The sequence below is a fragment of the Haliotis rufescens genome, unplaced genomic scaffold (genome assembly GCF_023055435.1).
Source record: "Haliotis rufescens isolate VD_foot unplaced genomic scaffold, xgHalRufe1.0.p SCAF_10, whole genome shotgun sequence".
In the NCBI taxonomy this organism is placed as follows: Eukaryota; Metazoa; Mollusca; class Gastropoda; order Lepetellida; family Haliotidae; genus Haliotis; species Haliotis rufescens.
Window position 1 is genome coordinate 43,830,146 of NW_025963780.1, and position 21,005 is coordinate 43,851,150.

General features: G+C 39.1%; 1 protein-coding gene and 14 non-coding genes across 21 annotated transcripts in view; all 15 read left to right on the forward strand.

Moving 5' to 3' along the window:
- Window positions 1-21,005, forward strand: part of LOC124117876 (insulin-like growth factor 2 mRNA-binding protein 2) — a 42,711-nt gene that overhangs the window by 12,007 nt on the left and 9,699 nt on the right. For 4 of the 7 annotated variants that reach the window (XM_046479909.2, XM_046479912.2, XM_046479910.2 and 1 more), the window contains exons 7-14: window positions 1,044-1,132; window positions 3,200-3,286; window positions 3,977-4,016; window positions 5,171-5,265; window positions 6,553-6,669; window positions 8,444-8,600; window positions 9,994-10,086; window positions 11,739-11,951. In XM_046479909.2, the coding sequence (XP_046335865.1) occupies window positions 1,044-1,132; window positions 3,200-3,286; window positions 3,977-4,016; window positions 5,171-5,265; window positions 6,553-6,669; window positions 8,444-8,600; window positions 9,994-10,086; window positions 11,739-11,951 (891 nt within the window). The remainder of the gene's footprint in view (window positions 1-1,043; window positions 1,133-3,199; window positions 3,287-3,976; window positions 4,017-5,170; window positions 5,266-6,552; window positions 6,670-8,443; window positions 8,601-9,993; window positions 10,087-11,738; window positions 11,952-21,005) is intronic. The other 3 variants (XM_048391146.1, XM_048391149.1, XM_046479911.2) reach the window with 2 other exon arrangements.
- Window positions 3,474-3,546, forward strand: LOC124117892. The gene has a single exon (XR_006858378.1). It is a non-coding gene; the product is annotated as a small nucleolar RNA SNORD31 (small nucleolar RNA).
- On the forward strand, window positions 13,005-13,078 carry LOC124117908. Its single transcript, XR_006858392.1, has one exon. It is a non-coding gene; the product is annotated as a small nucleolar RNA SNORD31 (small nucleolar RNA).
- On the forward strand, window positions 13,590-13,662 carry LOC124117900. The gene has a single exon (XR_006858385.1). It is a non-coding gene; the product is annotated as a small nucleolar RNA SNORD31 (small nucleolar RNA).
- On the forward strand, window positions 14,096-14,168 carry LOC124117910. Its single transcript, XR_006858394.1, has one exon. It is a non-coding gene; the product is annotated as a small nucleolar RNA SNORD31 (small nucleolar RNA).
- On the forward strand, window positions 14,923-14,995 carry LOC124117906. The gene has a single exon (XR_006858390.1). It is a non-coding gene; the product is annotated as a small nucleolar RNA SNORD31 (small nucleolar RNA).
- Window positions 15,437-15,510, forward strand: LOC124117899. Its single transcript, XR_006858384.1, has one exon. It is a non-coding gene; the product is annotated as a small nucleolar RNA SNORD31 (small nucleolar RNA).
- Window positions 16,075-16,148, forward strand: LOC124117909. Its single transcript, XR_006858393.1, has one exon. It is a non-coding gene; the product is annotated as a small nucleolar RNA SNORD31 (small nucleolar RNA).
- On the forward strand, window positions 16,497-16,569 carry LOC124117893. The gene has a single exon (XR_006858379.1). It is a non-coding gene; the product is annotated as a small nucleolar RNA SNORD31 (small nucleolar RNA).
- LOC124117895 lies at window positions 17,165-17,237 on the forward strand. Its single transcript, XR_006858380.1, has one exon. It is a non-coding gene; the product is annotated as a small nucleolar RNA SNORD31 (small nucleolar RNA).
- On the forward strand, window positions 17,678-17,750 carry LOC124117903. Its single transcript, XR_006858388.1, has one exon. It is a non-coding gene; the product is annotated as a small nucleolar RNA SNORD31 (small nucleolar RNA).
- LOC124117902 lies at window positions 18,187-18,259 on the forward strand. Its single transcript, XR_006858387.1, has one exon. It is a non-coding gene; the product is annotated as a small nucleolar RNA SNORD31 (small nucleolar RNA).
- Window positions 18,809-18,882, forward strand: LOC124117890. Its single transcript, XR_006858376.1, has one exon. It is a non-coding gene; the product is annotated as a small nucleolar RNA SNORD31 (small nucleolar RNA).
- LOC124117904 lies at window positions 19,206-19,278 on the forward strand. The gene has a single exon (XR_006858389.1). It is a non-coding gene; the product is annotated as a small nucleolar RNA SNORD31 (small nucleolar RNA).
- LOC124117896 lies at window positions 19,574-19,646 on the forward strand. Its single transcript, XR_006858381.1, has one exon. It is a non-coding gene; the product is annotated as a small nucleolar RNA SNORD31 (small nucleolar RNA).

Here is a 21,005-nt window from a genome sequence, read left to right on the forward strand (position 1 = left end):
ATAGTCAGTAGATTAAAATGATTAAAACAAGTCTGTTTTTAAACAACTCAAGTGGATCTGAATATGCATTGGCCTTAAACCATAATCCATCTAGGATCAAATACATCAGGCTTAAAAAAAAAGATGTATTGGTTCTCAGGCAATTACTTTTGAAAATATAGCGGGGGCTGGCGGGTCTTTAATGGTTTTTTTTGCTTGTTCAAACTAGAATGTAACCAAAAACAGTTGTGTACCATCAACCTAAGACAGGGTCTCCCCACATGAACAAGACCCGTTATATCCTGGGTAGAATAGGTCTTTAGCAAGCCATGCTTGTTGTAAAAGGCGACTATGCTTGTCGTAAGAGGCGACTAACAGGATCGGGTGGTAAACTCGCTGACTTGGTTGATGCATGTCATCGTATCTCAATTGCGTGGATCGATGCTCATGATATCAATCACTGGATTGTCTGGTCCAGACTTGATTATATACAGACCTCCGTCATATAGCTGGAATATTGCTGAGTGCGGCGTTAAACAACAAACCAACCACCCACATAAACAAGCATACAAACTCCTATTGTAGCCATGACCATAACACGAAGGCGCAGTGAGGAAGTGCACATGTAAAGGGAAGTAATTGTGTGTTAATTTTGGATCACATTGTTATTAAGTATTAGGATTTAATATTTTTTTTGGGAAATGGAAATAAAAACGATACATGCGGCAGACTTTATGATGATGCGGGCGGTGCCTGAGAACCGAGACTGTTATTTTTTTAAAGCCTCATTTTCAGAAAAGATCGAGATAAGCAAGGCTTAACTTTTGTAGTAATGTCACTTCATTTCCCCGCGATGTTATCTTCCAGTGATAGGCCCACCAGATTACATACATTTCTCATTGACTAGCACATTACTTTGTAGGATTAAGAGGATAAATATCCATGACAGCAAGTTCCGATACATGGAATTGCCTCACACTTTTGGAAAATGTCAGACAAAATTTGTGTTGAATAGGCAGGTAAAGGAAAGAGGAATTTGTTATACCATGCTGTTTGTGTTACAGGTTGAACTGGCCAACAACAGAACACGCCGAGTGAATCGTTCAAACAACAATAATAACTCAGGGATGAATCGACAGGAGATGCCACTGAGGTAGGTTGGGCTGTCTGCACTGGATGGAATATGATCCCCCTTCGCTGTCTCATGAACTGACTCATACAAGGTTTTGGTTGATGTGTGTGGCCTGTAGCATACCATCTTCCCGAGGCAAGGGTGATAAACACTGATAACTGACCATAAAAGTCCAGTTCCCACCCCTGCCAAACTAGGCTGGTATTCTGGCGTTACATTTTGGCTGGACGAACAAGTCTATGTATAGTCCAATCAAAATTGCTTAAACTACATGGATTTCAACGTCGACTGCAGGATTTGCAAAGCATGTGTATCGTCAATTGGGCGTCAACACATATTTTCTCAAGCTTTCTTGTTTTTAATCAAGGTGCTCAAGTTATTTGATGCACTTAGCGAAGTAAGACCCGTTTTATTACAATATAGATCTTGATTATCGATCAGATAGTTTTGACTGGGCGCCGTCATTTTGTTTGAAGAAAATGCAAGTGATATGAGAGATTGAAACTGATTGGTCAATAGGAGGGACATGGAAGGGAGATAACTTGTAATACACACTGGTGGCGCTACAATCGAGCCTGGAAATTCCAGCCTTGTTCGGCAAGGGTGGGAACTAGACTTTTGTAGTCAGTTAACTCCCTTGCTTTGGGAAGATGGTGGCATACAAGAACATTCTCATAATCTTGTCAGTTTTGGACAAGCTGTTATTGTATATTGTTAACATTTTTAAAAGATTCTGATACCTATTGCATACAGTGAGTCAATATATAGATTTGAACCTCCCTAAACCTTGATAGTGAGGACCACTGGTTTGACTGGGTGAGACTCATGGTTGTTTTCCACTTGCAAGTGTTAGTGACATAACTTGTACATAGTGTATTGTTACATGGAGGGGAGGACAACATTCATGGGCGCAGCTTAGGATGCACCAGGTCAAATATAGCATAGCTCATTAATTGTAGAGCAGTGAAAATTTAGGTTATCCTTTGTACAAAGAGAGGCTCGGTAGGAAAGCAGGGTTATGTTGACATGCTCAGAGGTCAATATTCCACCCAAGTCTGCTGCAGATGTAACTAAACATACCCAGGCCTTCATGATTATGTTAATATAGTCAAACTAATGTTGCAGAGACCAAGATGACTTGTATGTCACTGAAAACCAAACAAGAGGAAGAGGTTTTAATACATTGTTTTATAAATTATTATTTTTGAATGCAATGTGAAAATACAGTGTTAAAATACCTCTGAACTTTAAAAAATTAAAACTTTAGAAATCTGCCTATGATTTTCAAATTGGCCTGGCAAGGTCACTAAGAATTCCTAGATAGTTATTACCAAGGTCCCATGGAGGTTTGAAAAAATGATTTGGGTTAGAAATGTAAGAATACAAAAGTCAATCTTTATATGGTTAATGTGGTGTTGTCAACCAGTAAGGAGGCAATATGTAGTCTCTGAGCAGTTGTCTCCCTTGATGGCTGCAAAGACTACTGTGGTGCCAGGGTTTGAAGACACCGACCAATGATGATATATATCCAGTATTTATGTGACGGTACCAGGTTATGTGTGCTTTAGCGGTCTTATTAATGAAATATAGGGATAGGGATTTTTGTAGTAATGCTAGAAATTGGTTAAAGTGACTTGGCTGATTGATGGTTCAAGAACTTTAAAGTATGAAACATACATTAGTCATGTTGAAAGCATTACTTTATATACTACTCAAAAGAAAGTAAGGAACACCTCATTCTTCTATGCCATGACACGCCGAAGACCTGGGTTCAATTCCTGACATGGGTACATGTGTCAAGCCCATTACTGGTGTTCCCCGCCATGATATTGCTGAAATATTGCTAAAAGCGGCGTAAAACCATACTCACTCACTCACTATGCCATGACAGATTAACTACATGAGTAGTTATATGAAAGAATCAGGTATTTTTTTATTAGAATATATTTAAGCTAAATCCACATCTTGTCAGTTGTTTCTGTGCATACCGTTAAGCACATTTTCTCCTGAACTTTGAGATAAACATGCTGGGAAGTATACAAGAGTGGATGGATGATTTTAATATTAATTTCCATTGTTTGTTGGCAGGATAATGGTTGGCAGTGAATATGTGGGAGCCATCATAGGAAAACAAGGTCAAACTATCAAAAACATCACATCACAAAGTAGAGCAAGGTTTGTAGCTTGTGTGTGTGTTATTCCATGTATGTGATGAAATAATTGCTTCCTTTCTACCTGTCAGTGTTTATAGGGGCGAATATTGTTGGGTGAGGTGTTAAAACAACATATTAGTGGACTAAACATGTTATCAGTTATCAATGTTTGAGAGATCAGTTGTTGTTTTCCAGAATAAGTTACCAACTGTCACATGATGAGCTAAAGTTTACCGCCCCAGTCTGATATGTAATGACTGATTGGTTTATATCTGAATGACAGTTCTTTCTCTTTCTTGAGGGGCGGTCGGGTAGCCTAGTGGTTAAAGCGTTCGTACGTCACGCCGAAGACCCAGGTTCGATTCCCGACATGGCTACAATGTGTGAAGCCCATTTCTGGTGTCCCCCGCCGTGATATTGCTGGAATATTGCTAAAAGCGGCGTAAAACCATACTCACTCACTCAGTGTTTATAATTAAGTTACTTAGAATAAGTTAGTGTTATTACAGACACCGGTAATGCATATAAAACCAAATTGGTTGTACCTGTTACTTAAATGTTGGAAGATTATTAAAGGTTTGTTACAGACTTTATTAATTTGATTTCACCCTAGATTATGTCCTATTTTAATTTCTTAATCTAATTTCTGTAACCCTAATGTGTTGATCACGTTGATACATGAACCAAACATTTGTATGTTTACCTTCCATAGAGTGGATATTCATCGAAGGGAGAATCACACACAAGAAACAGTAAGTGCTTCAATTTGTTTCTAAGCGATTTGTCCAATCTTGTTGTTTAAGATATTTTCAGTTTATATCTGGAAGTTATTGGCTTGAGTGGAATTGATGTATTTTCTTTTTTCTCAATACTTTAATATATTGAGTTAGAAGACAATTAATATGATTTGATGACCTGACCATGCTAAAGGAAGCTTGCTGACTTCAACCTGTCTGGCCTACCTTTAGGCACTATTAAAGATGTGTTGAAGTAAATACCTGCATCTGTGTCATATCAGTGTGTTTTCGGGGACATGGGAGGCTCAGTTGTCCAAGACATTCGCTGTTGCGTCTGTAGGGCATACCTGAAACCTATGATTGTGAGTTTGAATCCCCGATTATGCTTTTAGGTTTGTCAGCACCATGCCTGTGCTTCTGGGTTTCACCAAAGTGGTAAACATCTGAGACCTGCATCACTTTGGACTTCCCTCATGCATTGAGCTGACATGCTGTGATATAACTGGAATACTGTTCCAAGCAGCGTTGAACCAAACTCACTCACTGTGTTTCTTGCACCAATCTAGAGGCAAGTTTGGGCTAGCCTTAGCCCAATTATCTGTTACCCAGTATTATCTGAGTCACAGATGACCCAGGGTAGCTCTGCAGTTCATTGTGCAGAATCCTACAATTAGAAATCTCCAATTTGCTCTGTAATGATTTTGGGTTTGTCAGCACCATAACCATGCTTGTTTTCACCAAAGTTTTGATCACCTAATACCTGACTGATCCTTGAAGATTCCGGGGTAGAATAGGTCTTCAGCAACCCATACTTGCTGTAAAAGGCGACTAGGCTTGTCATAAAAGGCGACTAACGGGATCGGGTGGTCAGGCTCGCTGACTTGGTTGATCTATGTCATCAATCCCAATTGCGTGGATCGATTCTCATGATATTAATCACTGGATTGTCTGGTCCAGACTCGGTTATTTAAAGACTGCCGTCATATAGCTGGAATATTGCTGAGTGCGGCGTTAAACAACAAACCAACCAACTAATACCCGCACTCTTTTCTCCGAGTCCTAGGTTATGTTAACCCAACTTGATATATTTGGTACCTGTTTAGGTCATGTATTTATGTTCAATGTATCGGAGTTAAATGTTTTGTTTATCTGTGTGATTGTGTTTTCAGCTTGTCACAATCAAAGGTAGTCCTGAGAATTGCTCGAAAGCATGTAAAGAAATTATGAAAGTTGTAAGCAAAGAAGCAGAAGCTCTTAACAAAGGGTAAGTGTCATTCTGTCAGCTCACCGATTGTTGTGATTTTTAAGGTAGAATAGACGTGGTCCAGTGGTAGAGCATCTGCCCAGAAAGAAGGTCCGGGGATCAATCCCCGGCCATGTCATAGCAAAAGACGTTAAAAGATGGTACTTGTTGTTAGCCTGCCTGGCCCTCGGATTAAGGGGCTAAACCAAAGGACTGGTCAGCTCGGAGTCGGTATACTGTGTCTGAGTGTGGTATTCATGTTAAACTCAGTCCGGACCAGTACAAGCACAAGCACACACCACACCACACCACACCACACCCACACCCACACCCACACCCACACCCACACCCACACCACACCACACCCACACCCACACCCACACCACCCCACACACCCACACCCACACCCACACCACACCACACCACACCACACCACACCAACACACACACACACACACACACACACACACACACACACACACACACACACACACACACACACACACACACACACACACACACACACACACACCGAAAACCACACACACACACATACGTTGCTCTATGAGTGCAATGATCATGGAAGTGACGCTAAACCCAATTTCATCTCACCTCACCTGAAGTAGAATAGTTTCCCAATCTTATCATCTGGCACCTTCCCAGGGCTCATGTTTGTTGTAAAATATGATGATGATTTGGAGGAGGTGGCCAGTGTCACACTTCACTTGATGTTCATTTATGTGCTGGACTTATGCTGGCCTTCTTAGAAAGCTGGTTTGACAACGTGCACCAATACACTCCTCTTTTGCTATCTGAGCCAGATGATTTCACATCGCTGTTTTTGTTGCATTTAAATTTGTTTGAGTTGTCCATCGGGCCAGAAATTGTTAAAAGTGCTGACAAAATTTTGATTGAGTAGTTTTAATGTGTGATCTGGCTTATGTGTCATTGTACCATAACGGTTGTTTGATGATATCACCAACATTTTTCTGATCCCTACTTGGCAACTGTGATATAGCTAATGCTGTTGGTAACTATCGTCTAGACCATGCAGTCCCTACTCAGGCTCGTACACCTGCAGGGGCGATCCCAGGTTTGATTCCCCACATGGGTACAATGTGTGAAGCCCATTTTCCGGTGTCCCATGTCATGATAATGCTGAAATATTGCTAAAAGCAGTGTAAAACCAATGTTAAACCATACTCACTCACTCACTCACTCATACATCTGCATGTAATTTTTGTTGTTGTTGCCCCACTCAGCAATATTCCACCTGCATGTAACTGATTGTATATTTTTCCTTTCCAGAGAAACACCACTCAAAATATTGTGTCCAAACAGTATATGCGGACGCATCATTGGTAAAAAAGGTGCAGTCATCAAAAGTTTTATGCAGGAGTCCGATACTCACATAGTTGTTTCTAGGTAAGATTTCATCATGATCATTCATGGAGAAACTTGTTTCTTTGATTTTTAATTCGATCTTTCAATCTATCCTTCTCTTCTCCTGTTCTGGCTTGATCTGTTTGCTCAATTTCCGGAAAGGGGCCATCAATTGAGAAGTTGACAAAAACGTTATGTTAAATAATTCTTGGTTGGAAGCCGAACACAATTTTCCGTTTCTATGAAATGTTTGTACTTCAAAATATACTGAAAGTCAAAAGAAAGTCACGAACTGGTTATAGAGGTGATAACCATGACAGTTTTTTGTGCAGAGTAAAACATTTTTGGACCATCAGATAACACATCACTTTTGTTTAATGATGCCAGGAACAATCCAAAGTGACAAGTCACATGACATCAAAGGGGGTCCTACAGGAAGGCTGACTGCACTGGGTGATGATGTGCGCAGCCACCTTGTGTAGTTATTGAGTCCACAGATCAAGAAGGCTTGGGGCTGTTTTGTCATGCCTATCCAGTGGTGCCTCTAGCTCGTGTGTCTTGGGTAGCCTGCCAGATTGGATTTAGGATCCATGTTCGTCCAGATACTCGCGATCAGGCCATGTGTGATGGCTCGGAGTCAATGTACGGTATCTGAGTGGGATATTCATGTTAAACTGCGGCATGGTATCTCAGTGAGCTTCCACTATAAATTGGCATCAGTCTGGACTAGTACAAGCAGCCACACACACCTCAAACTGTACAAGGAAGGATGTCAAAGGTCAAACCTAACCTGAAAATGTCGCCGAACTTGATTTCCACCTGTCTCTGTACATTAAAACATCTTTTGGACGGTATCATTAAGTATGTGCCTACTATTGCGCATGGCATCTTTGCCTTTCAGTATATTGCGACTTTCAAAAGGGATACTGGGGATATTTTGTATTAAACATTGCTGCAGACATCTTCCATGTAGAAAAACATAATCAGTTTGATATATCATAGCGTATTAGGGGTGTTCTTTTATACAGTTTACCCAGTAGTTGTATTCATTGTGTATTCCTGTTGAGCATGTTGAACCTCTAATATTCAAAAGTGTTTTTTGGCAAAATATCGTCAATTGTCGGAGGAAAAAATACTAACATGCTCGTCCTAAAAATGTAGTAACAAATCCTGCTATTTATGACCTGTACAGTTTTAGTAGTTGGACAATGGTAACACATCTTTTCTTTTCACAGTAACCATGGTAACATGGAAAGCAATTTCTTTTAACATTTTCATTCAATTCCCTTGCTATTGCTTTTGATGAAGGTAAACTTCTGTTTGCTTTTCTTTACTTGCAGTGCCATAACATTCACCCTTGCGCAAATGCATTGCTTAAATTCTTATATTTTGCTTCACAAAATCAGTAATTGATTGGTGAATCTTGTGGTTTTTCTTCTAATTGCACACATCTCATTGAAAACTGTTCCAACTCTTTGCAATCATCTCTCGTTGACTCTTAACAAAATGATCACACGTGTCTGTAATATTCTTGCTGTCAAGTATCAGGCAAAAGCTTTCAACATCAAGAATATATTATTGTGAGGACATGCTGAAGTATTGAACTTTGTATCTTATTTACTCTTTATCTTTCCAAATGTAGCAACGTGAAAAGAATGCTCTTTGCATCCAACTTCTAAAGTGTAAATTGCCTTCTACCATATATATGTCAAAGCCTGTTCCTAGCGCTAACCCTTGATTTGCCCTAACATCACCATGGCAACACATGTGCTTGCTTGGATCTGACACAGCCTCTCTTCTCTCTCCTTGTTACCAGTGAGGTTTTGTCTGCCTCCAGTCTAACGGATATGAACAATTACTTCATTGATCGAGTGGTCACCGTCACAGGCAACAGTGACCAGACCGCCAAGGCAGAAGAGCTCATCAGTGAGAAGATGAGGAACTGCATGAACCAAGATGCTCAAAACTATGGGGTTTGTATTCCTGGGACATAATCTGTTCTAGCAGTCTCTTGGGATTGGGGTAGCTTGGGGATCTGATATGCACGGTTTAAGATCAGTTCATTCTAGGAACTAGACTTATATATTGGTGGGCCGCGATATTTCTCCAGATACAAGTATCGATCACAGTCGCACACTAAGTAAAAAATATCAATTCACACTTTAAATGCATGTCATTGTATTCCAATTGCATAGATCGATGCTTGTGATGGCAATCACTGGATTGTATGGTCCAGACTCGATTTTTTTACAGACCACACTCATATAGATGGAATTTTGCTGAATTTGGCATTAAACAACAAACAGACAAAAACATTTACAATGTTCATAAACATCCATGATAGGCTGAATGTAGGGTTAAACAACAAACAAACAAAAAATGTTTACTTTAATGACTGTTACACCGAACACTAATTAGTATTGAAAAAGAAAAGAATTTCATCCATTGCGTCATACTCGACACTGCCAACTGTAAATTGTCAGTGTGCCAGGTATTTGACTATGGTGTCTATGAAAAAGATGGCTTACACACCACAGATAAGAGCACACACAAGTTTCGTGATATGTATTGGATCGTGAACAAGTTATCGTGATACGTATCGGATCACATAGTTGGTGGCCCATCCTTACAAATATACTAAAGATCTTTTTTTGTCAATTTTAGTGAATAGGACATTTGCAAAAATCGTGGAAATATCCTTATGGCATTTTTCTCAAACAATATCACTGATGTCATGCAATTAACATTGCTTGCTGTAAGAGGTGACTATGCTTGTTGTGAGAGGCGACTAACGGGATCGTATCTCATCCCAGTTGCGTAGATTGATGTTCATGATGTCAATCCCTGTTTTTTCTGGTCCATTCTCGATTATTTACAAGCCGCCATCATGGAATATTGCTGAGTGCGGCGTTAAGCAACAATAAACAAAATAAAGGTCACTCAAGGGCACAATGTCCAGTTGATTATGTTTTTGTTGTTGTGCATATTTCTTCCTGGATCAGCCTTATTTGCAAAACATCCAAGACTGAACATGCTGAAGAAGACCCGTGAAGAGCCGGGTAGAATAGCTCTTCAGCAACCCATACTTGTCCTAAGAGGCGACTCACGTGATCGGAGTGGTCAGGCTCGCTGACTTTGTTGATGCATGTCGTCGATTCCAATTGCGTGGATTGATGCTCATGATAGTAATCACAGGATTGTCTGGTCCAGGCTCTATTATTTACAGACTGCCGTCATATAGCTGGAATATTGCTGAGTGCGGCTTCAACCAACCAACCAACCAACCTACCAAGACTGAAGAAAAAGAAAACCTGTTCACTTGTTGTCACTCGGTCATTCTAGTAATGCTATGCTTTACATTCACAGCAGCAGATGATGTTTGGAATGCCCCCACCTAATGTACCAATGATGCAAAATATGAACAGTTATCAGGGAATGAGGACGCCATACCCAATGATGGTAATACTTGCACACAAGACTCTTTCTATTCCTGCTAAACATGACCGCCTTCATGGTCTCGTGGTAGCCCCAGAGAGTGGAAGGCCCGGGGTTCGATCCCCGGCCACGTCATACCAAAAGACGTTAAATGATGGTACTTGTTGTTAACCTGACTGGCGCTCGGCATTAAGGGGCTGGTATACTGTGTATTGATGTTAATACTGCACTATAACATCAGCATCAGTCCGGACTAGTACAACCACACACATGCACGTCGTTATATCAGTGCAATAATCTTGGACGCGATGTTTAACCCCATTTCACCTCACATCACCTCCTGCTAAACATGACTATTCTATCCTTAACTTTGGCAGTGTGTATTGTCCATATGGCAAAATAAACAACCTTCGTGTTGTGGCTAGCCACAATAACCATATTCGACATAAAAAGCGCCCCGCTCTAATAAGCACCCACGGCGATATTTGCTGATATATTGGCTAGTGAACAATACCAGTTAGCACCCTTTCCCATTGACCAGTGTACACAAGACTTATTTATTCGCACTCGTGTGTTATATGCACCCTTAATTATGGGCAATTAAATTCTGGAAAAATCTGTCGTACATAAACATTTCAGGCTGTCAGCATAAACCTCGAAATTTATCTTTCAACTCTGTATTTTTCACCAAAATAATATTTTAATAACAGCCCCCTATTTCTAATTTTGAGAGCACCCTGGGTGCCTATTATGTCGAATACGGTGTTGTGAATTGTACCTCCATTTTTTCTATTATTAATTCCCTAGAGCCATTTTGCTACCAGTTCATTGTTGTCAGATTACATTTGGTCCTCAGCATTATGAGGCTCATTAAAGATTTGACTGATATTGATCTGATGATCAGACTCTGCGACTTGGTCGATTGCATGTCATCATGTCCTGACAATGCTTGACTGCCCATAATATCAACCACTGGTTCATCTGGTCCAAACGTGATTATTTACAGACTGCCATGATGAGGTTAGGATTTTATCGACAAGTGTAAAACAGCATTCACTCCTCCTCAGCTCAGAGATGAAGGACCCGTGAAGAGCTGGGGTAGAATAGCTCTTCAGCAACCCATGCTTGCCGTAAAAGGTGACTATGCTTCTCGTAAAAGGCGGCTAACGGGATCGGGTGGTCAGACTCGCTGACTTGGTTGATGCATGTCATCGATCCCAATTGCTTGGATCGATGCTCATGATATCAATGACTGAATTGTCTGGTCCAGACTTGATTATTAACAGACCGCTGTCATATAGCTGGATTATTGCTGAGTGTGGCGTAAAACAACAAACCAGCCAATTCAGAGATGAAGCGACTTCATTTTCTTAAAGTGACCATTCATTATTAATTCATGTTGACATGGGCACCCAGTAGAGATTCCGGGTAACAATAGGTCCCTAGCAACCGGTGTTTGTAGTAATAGGCGACCAAATGGATCGGATGGTTGATGTTCACGATTTGGTAAATTGTGTGTTACCAAACCCAGACGGCTTGTATTGTTGCTTTCAATACTGGATCAATTATCTACATGCAGCCCTAAAAAAGGTGGAATATTTGCTGCATTGAACAACAAACAGGAGACATTTGCTTCTTGACGCAAGGGTTTATGATTGTATCTTTCCAACCAACAGGGTAACATGTACCCAGGCCTGTTTGGGGGGCCAGGTCAGCCGATGCAGCAGCAGCAGCAGCAGCAACAGCAACAACAACAGCAGCAGCAACAGCCACAGCAACAGATGGAAGTTATCTACCTCTACATCCCAGAGAGCACTGTTGGGGCAGTCATTGGCAGCAAGGGATCCAACATCAAAAATATCATGAGATTGTCAAACGCAAGAATCAAGGTTAGTTTGGAATATGTAGAAGAGGTAGTAGTGTGACCCCAGTATTGAGCTGACTTGCCATCATATAACTCGGAACCATTCCAAAGTGTAGTTAGACTGCCTCCGTAGAGCTTCTGCCTGGACAGTGGAAGGTGGGGGGTTTGATCCCATGGCTGCGTCATACCAAAAGACGTTAAAATGGTACTTGTTGTTACCCTGCCTGGTGCTCAGCATTAAGGGGCTAAAGCAAAGACGCTCCTGAGTGGGGTATTCATGATAAATGCATCATGGTATCTCATGGTATAAAATCGGCATTAGTACGGACTAGTACAATCAGATGTACACATATGTTGCTATGTAAGTGCAATCATCTTTAACGCGACATTGAACCCCTTTTCCCCTCACCCAAAGTGTTGTTAGCTAAACTTGAACTCTCCCACACTCATAAATCATGTTGAAGCTTGGACCATGTGTTTAAACACTGGCATTGCATAGAAAACATATGTTACTGCTGAATTGATCTTACAAAGGTGGGGGGCGGTCGGGTAGCCTAGTGGTTAAAGCGTTCGCACGCCACGCTGAAGACCCGGGTTCGATTCCCGACATGGGTACAATTGCTGGAATATTGCCAAAAGCGGCGTAAAACCATACTCACTCACTCACTCACTTACAAAGCTAGGGCTGGTCAGTGAGGATTGAAGTTATGGAATTATTGAGTTGCTTATATAATTCTTAGTTAAATGTGTCCCTAAACAACCAGGTTACATCCGTGCGGGGATTCCGGGTTAGAATAGGTCCCCAACATCCCGTGCTAGTCGTAAGAGGTTTTTATATGTATCAGTGGTCAGGCTCGATGACTTGGTTAATTGCTAGAATATTGTTAAAAACAGCACAAATCCAAACTCATACCTCACAGACTTGCCACAGACTTGCCACAGACTTGCCACAGACTTGCCACTACCCACAGTGATAATTGTCAGTGCTGCAATATTTTGTTTTGATGGATATATTTGAAATGTGTTCATTAGACTGTGATGAAATATCATTGTTTTTTTCTTAAATATCGATATTATTACTGTCAATGATGAGCTAAAGTTTACCGCCCCAGTCTGAAATGTAATGACTGATTGGTTTATATCTGAAGGACAGTTCTGTTGTTAATTCAAATCTTTGACCTGTTGTTTGACTTGTACACTCTATTGTTCTGAAGTGCAAATGAAAATATTAAACTGCAAAGAGACCTTTTTGTAGGATTTGTTATTTATTGTTGAGGACCTAGATTCATCAGGTTTATATTTTGGAATATTTCATGAATCAGAAAATGAAGACATCATGGAGATAGTTAAAGTCACTGATATGAAAATAGTGTTCTCTTTGTCCAATCATGTTGATTTGCCTTAATATCGTGTTGGAGCTATGGGCTTTTGGATACTTTGATACTTTAATACTTTAATATACTCCTAGTGGCAACAATTGAGATTATCTTTTATTTATTACTTTAAAGTTTCTTTGATTGCAGTTTAGTCAAGCTAATCAAGCTAGTATGTAAGGCTTTCTGTGAAATAAGTTTATTTCTCAAGTTAATGCTTACATATTAGCCTGAATAAGAAGGAGAATGTTTGAGAGATCAGTTGTTGTTTTCCAGAATAAGTTACCAACTGTCACATGATGAGCTAAAGTTTACCGCCCCAGTCTGATGTGTAATGACTGATTGGTTTATATCTGAATGACAGTAAATTCCGTTGTTAAGAACTTTGTGAGTGCTTAATATTCTGAGGTGTAGATACAATATTAAACAAGTTGAAATGCAAAGAGGATTTTTCTGTGGACTTATTATTCATTGATGACACATGTGATATCTCCTGTTGGATCTTGGAATATTTCAAAATAATGTTAAGTCTATTAGTGTTTTGTTGACATGGTTGATGTTAAACTGTTATTTCACCTAAAATCTTTTTGGAGCTCTCAACCGACTGGTGTGACGTGTTACTGCCGAGACTATATCAAATGAAATCCTATACTTTAACATAGACTGTCAATGGTTTTACAAATAAGACATTAATGTAATATTTAGGAAACTAAGTTTTATATCTTTCACTCTTGCAACAGTGGTGTATATAAACTTTTTGGGAAATGATAGCTATTTGATGTGTGTTGATGTCAACTGTCACAGGATGAGCTAAAGTTTACCGCCCCAGTCTGATGTGTAATGACTGATTGGTTTATATCTGAATGACAGTTCTTAATTCAAATAGAAAAGCTGTGTTGTGACTAACTTGTTATTCTGAGGCATAGTTGAAAATGTTGAACTGTGATTAAAACATTTTAGTGGGATAATTGACACAAACCTTGTATTAATAAAGTAGACCATTAATGCCAGTACTTAAACAATTGTGATTATTCTAGAATTATTACTTGAATTGCAGTGTGGTCAAGTTGAACAAGATGATATAAAGGCTTGTGTGAAATCTATTTGTCAATTTGACCTGTATCGGAAGGAAATTGTCGACTGTCACGTGATGAGCTAAAGTTTACCGCCCCAGTCTGATATGTAGCCTGCAACCTCGGGGTATCGCGGTACTTGTCATGTACGCTGAACGAAACAAAATGCACTCATTAACCTTTATGATTATTCGTGTTCTCTATATCAGATGTCATTTATTTTATCTAACAGTGCATATTTTACTAATAAAAGTTCATTAGTTACATTAGTAGCTCCGAGTAAAAGCCGGGCCTCGCGCTCAGTTTGACAAGGGAGAGAACTCCATCGTATCGCGGTACAGATAAAAGTTGTGTATGGAGGTCCGAATTGGACAAAAAGAGGACATACTTCTACCAACCACTTAGTATGATCATGCCAGACATCAGTGATTCGTCCAGACATGTTTTTTTGACTGTTTTTCAGTGCAGTCTTACTGCTAGTCTTGCAACACAAATCTGAACTTATCATGATATATATGGCCTTCTTTGGAAATTTACAATTGATATCAACTGTCACATGATGAGCTAAAGTTTACCGCCCCAGTCTGAAATGTAATGACTGATTGGTTTATGTCTGAATGACAGTAAGTTCAAATCTAAAAACATTGAAATCATTGATGTTAAGGGCTTTGTAGGGGCTTAATGTTCTGAGGTGTGGATGATCAGATTAAAGTGCAGAGAGTACTTATAGGGGGTTTATTCTTCATTGATGATGGTAAACTTCACCTGCTTCAAAATTACTTTGATAGTGTATTGATGAGATGGTTGATGATAAACTGTTATATCACCTTAATCTGTTAGCTCTCAACCCACTGGTGTGACGTCTTACTGCTGAGACTCTTGCCCAGACCTTAGGCTTTATATAGACTTACAATAGTTGTGCTTATGAAATGATAATGTCAATTTTTAGTTAATTTTTTCTTTTTCTTTCTCTGAATGGCTATGCTGTCTGACTGTTACTCTTGTAACACAGCTGTATATGGCCTTCTTGCGAAATGAAAGCTATTTGATGTGTGTTGATGTAGACTGTCAATGATGAGCTAAAGTTTACCGCCCCAGTCTGATATGTAATGACTGATTGGTTTATGTCTGAATGACAATTCTAGCTTCATATGGTTGAGCTGTGTTGTGATAAACTTGTTCTGGGTGCCGTTCTACAAAGTGATCGTAACTCACATATCTTAACCTAGACTTACAACAGTCATAGTGCTAAGGTTGTTTTGTATGACAACACATTGAGGCATAGGGGAAAAGGTTATACTGCGAAGATAGATTTTTGGTGGGTTTGTTATACCTAGATAACTGACAAACATAACATGAGCTGTTTCACTTTTGGAACATTTCACACTCAAATGGTGCATTTTTAAGCATAGCTTACAGTGGTAGTCTTAGAATGTTGATTCAGCTTTAGATATATTTTTGCCTAGGATGAACTTCACAAAGTACCCCCAAGTTTGTGCTGATGCTGTTGTTCATGTGATTACATCAGTACTTAAACCTTTACAAAAAATACTTGTAGCACAGACCGTACTAACAGAGAAACAGGGACACTTAGGTTTAGGATAGTATTCATCGTTCTGTGAAGTGCAGTGCAGTCGCTCAACATAGTTTTGGGGAAAAGAGTATCAAAAGCTTCAGACCTGCATTGGGACTGAGGTGTTCATTGTCACATGATGAGCTAAAGTTTACCGCCCCAGTCTGAAGTTTAATGACTGATTGGTTTATAGCTGATGACAGTTCTGTTTTTCTTGATTGGAATTCAAATGTGTGAGTGGTGGTGTTAAAACGTTGCTGATTTCAGGTTCTTACTTCTGTGTTGAACTGCTGATACCTTTTAGAGAGTCAGGTTATTCATTAACAGATTTGAAAATAGTGTTTTCTTTGTTAATTTGCCTTGACATTAATGCAGCTATGGGCCTACTTTAGAGTAGTTTTAAAATAGACTATTAGTAGCCTTACTTCAACAGTTTTTACTATTTTAGAGTGAATTCTTTGATTACACTGGTGTAGTTAAACAAGCTGGTCTCTCTGGCTTGTGTTAAATGTATTTGTCAAGTTGACCTGTATCAGAAAGAAATTATCGACTGTCACATGATGAGCTAAAGTTTACCGCCCCAGTCTGATATGTAATGACTGATTGGTTTATATCTGAATGACAGTAAATTCAGTTCTGAAGACATTGTTGTTAAGGTCCTTCTCAGTTCTTAATGTTAGGAGGCATAGATGAAAATATTAAAACTCAAAGAATTGTTATGGGGTTTATTATTCATTGATGATGGATGTAAGTTCAGCTGTTTCTATTTGGAATATTTCAAAAGCATGATGTTATTTCACCTTAAATATTTTTAGAACTCTTGGCAATGATATCTTGCGCCTGAGACTTGCAAATCATATACTTTTCAACATGGATTTACAATCGTTGTACTAATAAGGCATTCATGTCATATTTATGGGAACTTAGTTTTATATCTGCAGCTGAAATGCTGTGCAGTCCTGCTGCTACTCTTGCAACACAAGGGGCGGTCGGGTAGCCTAGTGGTTAAAGCGTTCACTCGTCACGCCGAAGACCCGGGTTCGATTCCCGACATGGGTACAATGTGTGAAGCCCATTTCTGGTGTCCCCCGCCATGATATTGCTGGAATATTGCTAAAAGTGGCGTAAAACCACACTCACTCACTCACTCACTTGCAGCATAGAGCTGTATATGGCCTTCTTGCGAATTGAAAGCTATTTGATGTGTGTTGATGTCAACTGTCACATGATGAGCTAAAGTTTACCGCCCCAGTCTGATATGTAATGACTGATTGGTTTATATCTGAATGACAGTTCTTGATGTTTGACATATCACGGACTGACACTGACACAAGAATCAGTTACACTGTTTCTATCAAGTCATGTGAATTGTGATTGCAAGGACAAGACAACATGTTGGAATGAAGGATATTTCTGAAAAGAACCCGACAGATCACTTTATTTCTAGGCCTACGATTGGAACTTGGCCATTTTATTTCAGAAGGAATTCTTTTTTAGCATATATTTCCATAAACTGCCAATTACATGCTTCATTTAATACCTCCATTGTTACAACTTAGGAAACTATATTTTGTGAGAATTCAGATTCAGTAAGACATCTTTCCTTGACAACATTTTATGTCTCCTTTAAGACGAAATGAAAATATAATTCTGATAATGCCATCTCAGGACCAGTGTTTCTGTAGTCAGTTCCTGAGAGGTCAGTTGTTGTTTTCCAGGATAAGTAACCGTCTGTCACATGATGAGCTAAAGTTTACCGCCCCAGTCTGATATGTAATGACTGATTGGTTAATATCTGAATGACAGTAAATTCAGTTCTGAAGACATTGTTTAGAACTTTGTGTGTGCTTAATATTCTGAGGTGTAGATACAATATTAAACAAGTTGAAATGCAAAGTGGATTTTTCTGTGGACTTATTATTCATTGATGACACATGTGATATCTCTCTTGGAATCTATCAAAATAATGTTAAGTCTATTAGTGTTTTGTTGACATGGTTGATGTTAAACTGTTATTTCACCTAAAATCTTTTTGGAGCTCTCAACCGACTGGTGTTAAGTGTTACTGCCGAGACTATATCAAATGAAATCCCATACTTTAACATAGACTGTCAATGGTTTTACAAATAAGACATTAATGTAATATTTAGGAAACTTAGTTTTGTATCTTTCACTCTTGCAACAGTGGTGTATATAAACTTTTGGGGAAATGAAAGCTCTTTGATGTGTGTTGATGTCAACTGTCACATGATGAGCTAAAGTTTACCGCCCCAGTCTGATGTGTAATGACTGATTGGTTTATATCTGAATGACAGTAAATTCCGTTCTGAAGACATAAAGACTTTTGTATGTTTTTCAGACATGTGGATGTACAGGTTGAAATGCAAAGAGAACTTTTTGTGGGGGTTATTATTCATTGACAATGGATATCAATTTAGCTGTTAATTTTGGAATATTTCAAAATAATGATATTTGTATGAACACATAATGCCATTTAGAAAGTGGTCAAATGGAAAAAATGTTGTATTTGGGATAAGACTTTCTTAGTAAAGTACAGATTCTCATACTTTTTATGATAATGGTGATTTGTTGACATGGTTGGTGTTTATCTGTTATTTCCCCTAATCTTTCTGGAGCTCTGGGCACACTAGCAATAATGTTATAGGCTGAGACTGTTCAAATGCCAAAGTTTACCGTACTACAATAGTTGTACTAATGAAACAGGGTCAATTTTTGGGGACTCGGTCGTAAATCTAATAAAGATTTCACTAAACTTCAGTGATGTCATGCTGCTGCTCTTGCAACACAGAGCTGTATGTGGCCTTCTTGTGAAATGAAAGCTATTTGATGTTTGTTGATATCAACTGTCAATGATGAGCTGAAGTTTACCGCCCCAGTCTGATATGTAATGACTGATTGGTTTATATCTGAATGACAGTTCTTGATGTTTGACATATCATGGACTGACACTGACACAAGAATCAGTTACACTGTTTCTATCAAGTCATGTGAATTGTGATTGCAAGGACAAGACAACATGTTGGAATGAAGGATATTTCTGAAAAGAACCGACAGATCACTTTATTTCTAGGCCTACGATTGGGACTTGGCCATTTTATTTCAGAAGGAATTCTTTTTTAGCATATATTTCCATAAACTGCCAAGTACATGCTTAATTTGATACCTCCATTGTTGCAACTTCGGAAATTCCTGTCAATTCCTAAGAGGTCAGTTGTTGTTTTCCAGGATACGTTACCCTCTGTCACATGATGAGCTAAAGTTTACCGCCCCAGTCTGATATGTAATGACTGATTGGTTTATATCTGAAGGACAGTTCTTACTTCGTGTGGTTGAGCTGTGATTAACTTGTTATTCTAAGGCATGGTTGAAAAAGTCGAACTGTGATTATGACATTTTAGTGGGTTTGTTGTTCATAGATAACGGACACAAACCTTATTTTAATAAAGTAAACCCTTAATGACCATTAATAACAAATGTGATTATTTTAGAATAATTTCTTTAAAATGTGTCTTTGAATTGCTGTGTGGTCAAGTTAAACAAGCTGGTTTTTAAGGCTTTTGTGAAATGTATTTGTCAAGTTGACCTGTATCAGAAGGAAATTGTCGACTGTCACATGATGAGCTAAAGTTTACCGCCCCAGTCTGATATGTAATGACTGATTGGTTTATATCTGAATGACAGTTCTTGATGTTTGACATATCACGGACTGACACTGTTGCACACCACCGTAATGTTTCTATAAAGCCATATGTATTGTGATTGAACTGAAAAGATAAGCTTTTGGAATGAATGTTATTTCTGGAAGGAAACTAGCTGTCATTGTTGTAAAAACAATGCCAGGCCTAAAAGTGAAATTTGGTCATTTTATTTTGGAAGGAATTCTTTGTAGCACTTATTTCAATGATCTGCTGTGTTACATGCTCAATTTATATACACCCATTCCTTGCACCTATTGGGGGGGCACAGGTGGCCCAGTCGTCTAAGGCGCCGCGATTCGCTGTGCAGAGTTGCGTCCCTTGGGCATGCCAGAAACCTATGATTGTGGGTTCGAATCCCGGTTCGCTCCAATTATGTTTCTAGGTTTGTCAGCACCATACCCGTGCTCGTGGGTTTCACCGAAGTGGTAAATGTCTGAGACCTGCATCACTTCGGGCTTTCCTCCCACATTAAGCTGACACGCCGTGATATATCTGGAATACTGTTAAAAGCGGCGTTAAACCCAACACACTCACTCACTCACCCACTCCTTGCACCTATTGAAATGTGTATCATGTGAGGAGTCTTGACTTGGGCAGCATCAGTAAGACGTCCTCCCATGACAAATGTTTTCCTCCTTTAAGACAAGGTGGAAATTGTGATATCTCAGCAGTGATAGAAATTGGCACTAGTGCTATTGTTCTTGCTAAACTGCCCAGTAGTTCAGGCATCATAAGGACAAGTAGATACTTGTCAATTTAAAGGCATTTGCTATGTGTTACCATTATAAGGAGTAGTAGATACTTGTCAATTTACAGGCATTTGCTATGTGTTACCATTATAAGGAGTAGTAGATACTTGTCAATTTACAGGCATTTGCTATATGTTACCATTATAAGGAGTAGTAGATACTTGTCAATTTACAGGCATTTGCTATATGTTACCATTATAAGGAGTAGTAGATACTTGTCAATTTACAGGCATTTTCTATGTGTTACCATTATAAGGAGTAGTAGATACTTGTCAATTTACAGGCATTTGCTATGTGTTACCATTATAAGGAGTAGTAGATACTTGTCAATTTACAGGCATTTGCTATATGTTACCATTATAAGGAGTAGTAGATACTTGTCAATTTACAGGCATTTGCAATGTGTTACCATTATAAGGAGTAGTAGATACTTGTCAATTTACAGGCATTTGCTATGTGTTACCATTATAAGGAGTAGTAGATACTTGTCAATTTACAGGCATTTGCTATATGTTACCATTATAAGGAGTAGTAGACTGAAAACCCATGAAGATCCGGCTTAGAATAGGTATTTATCAACCCATGCTTGTCG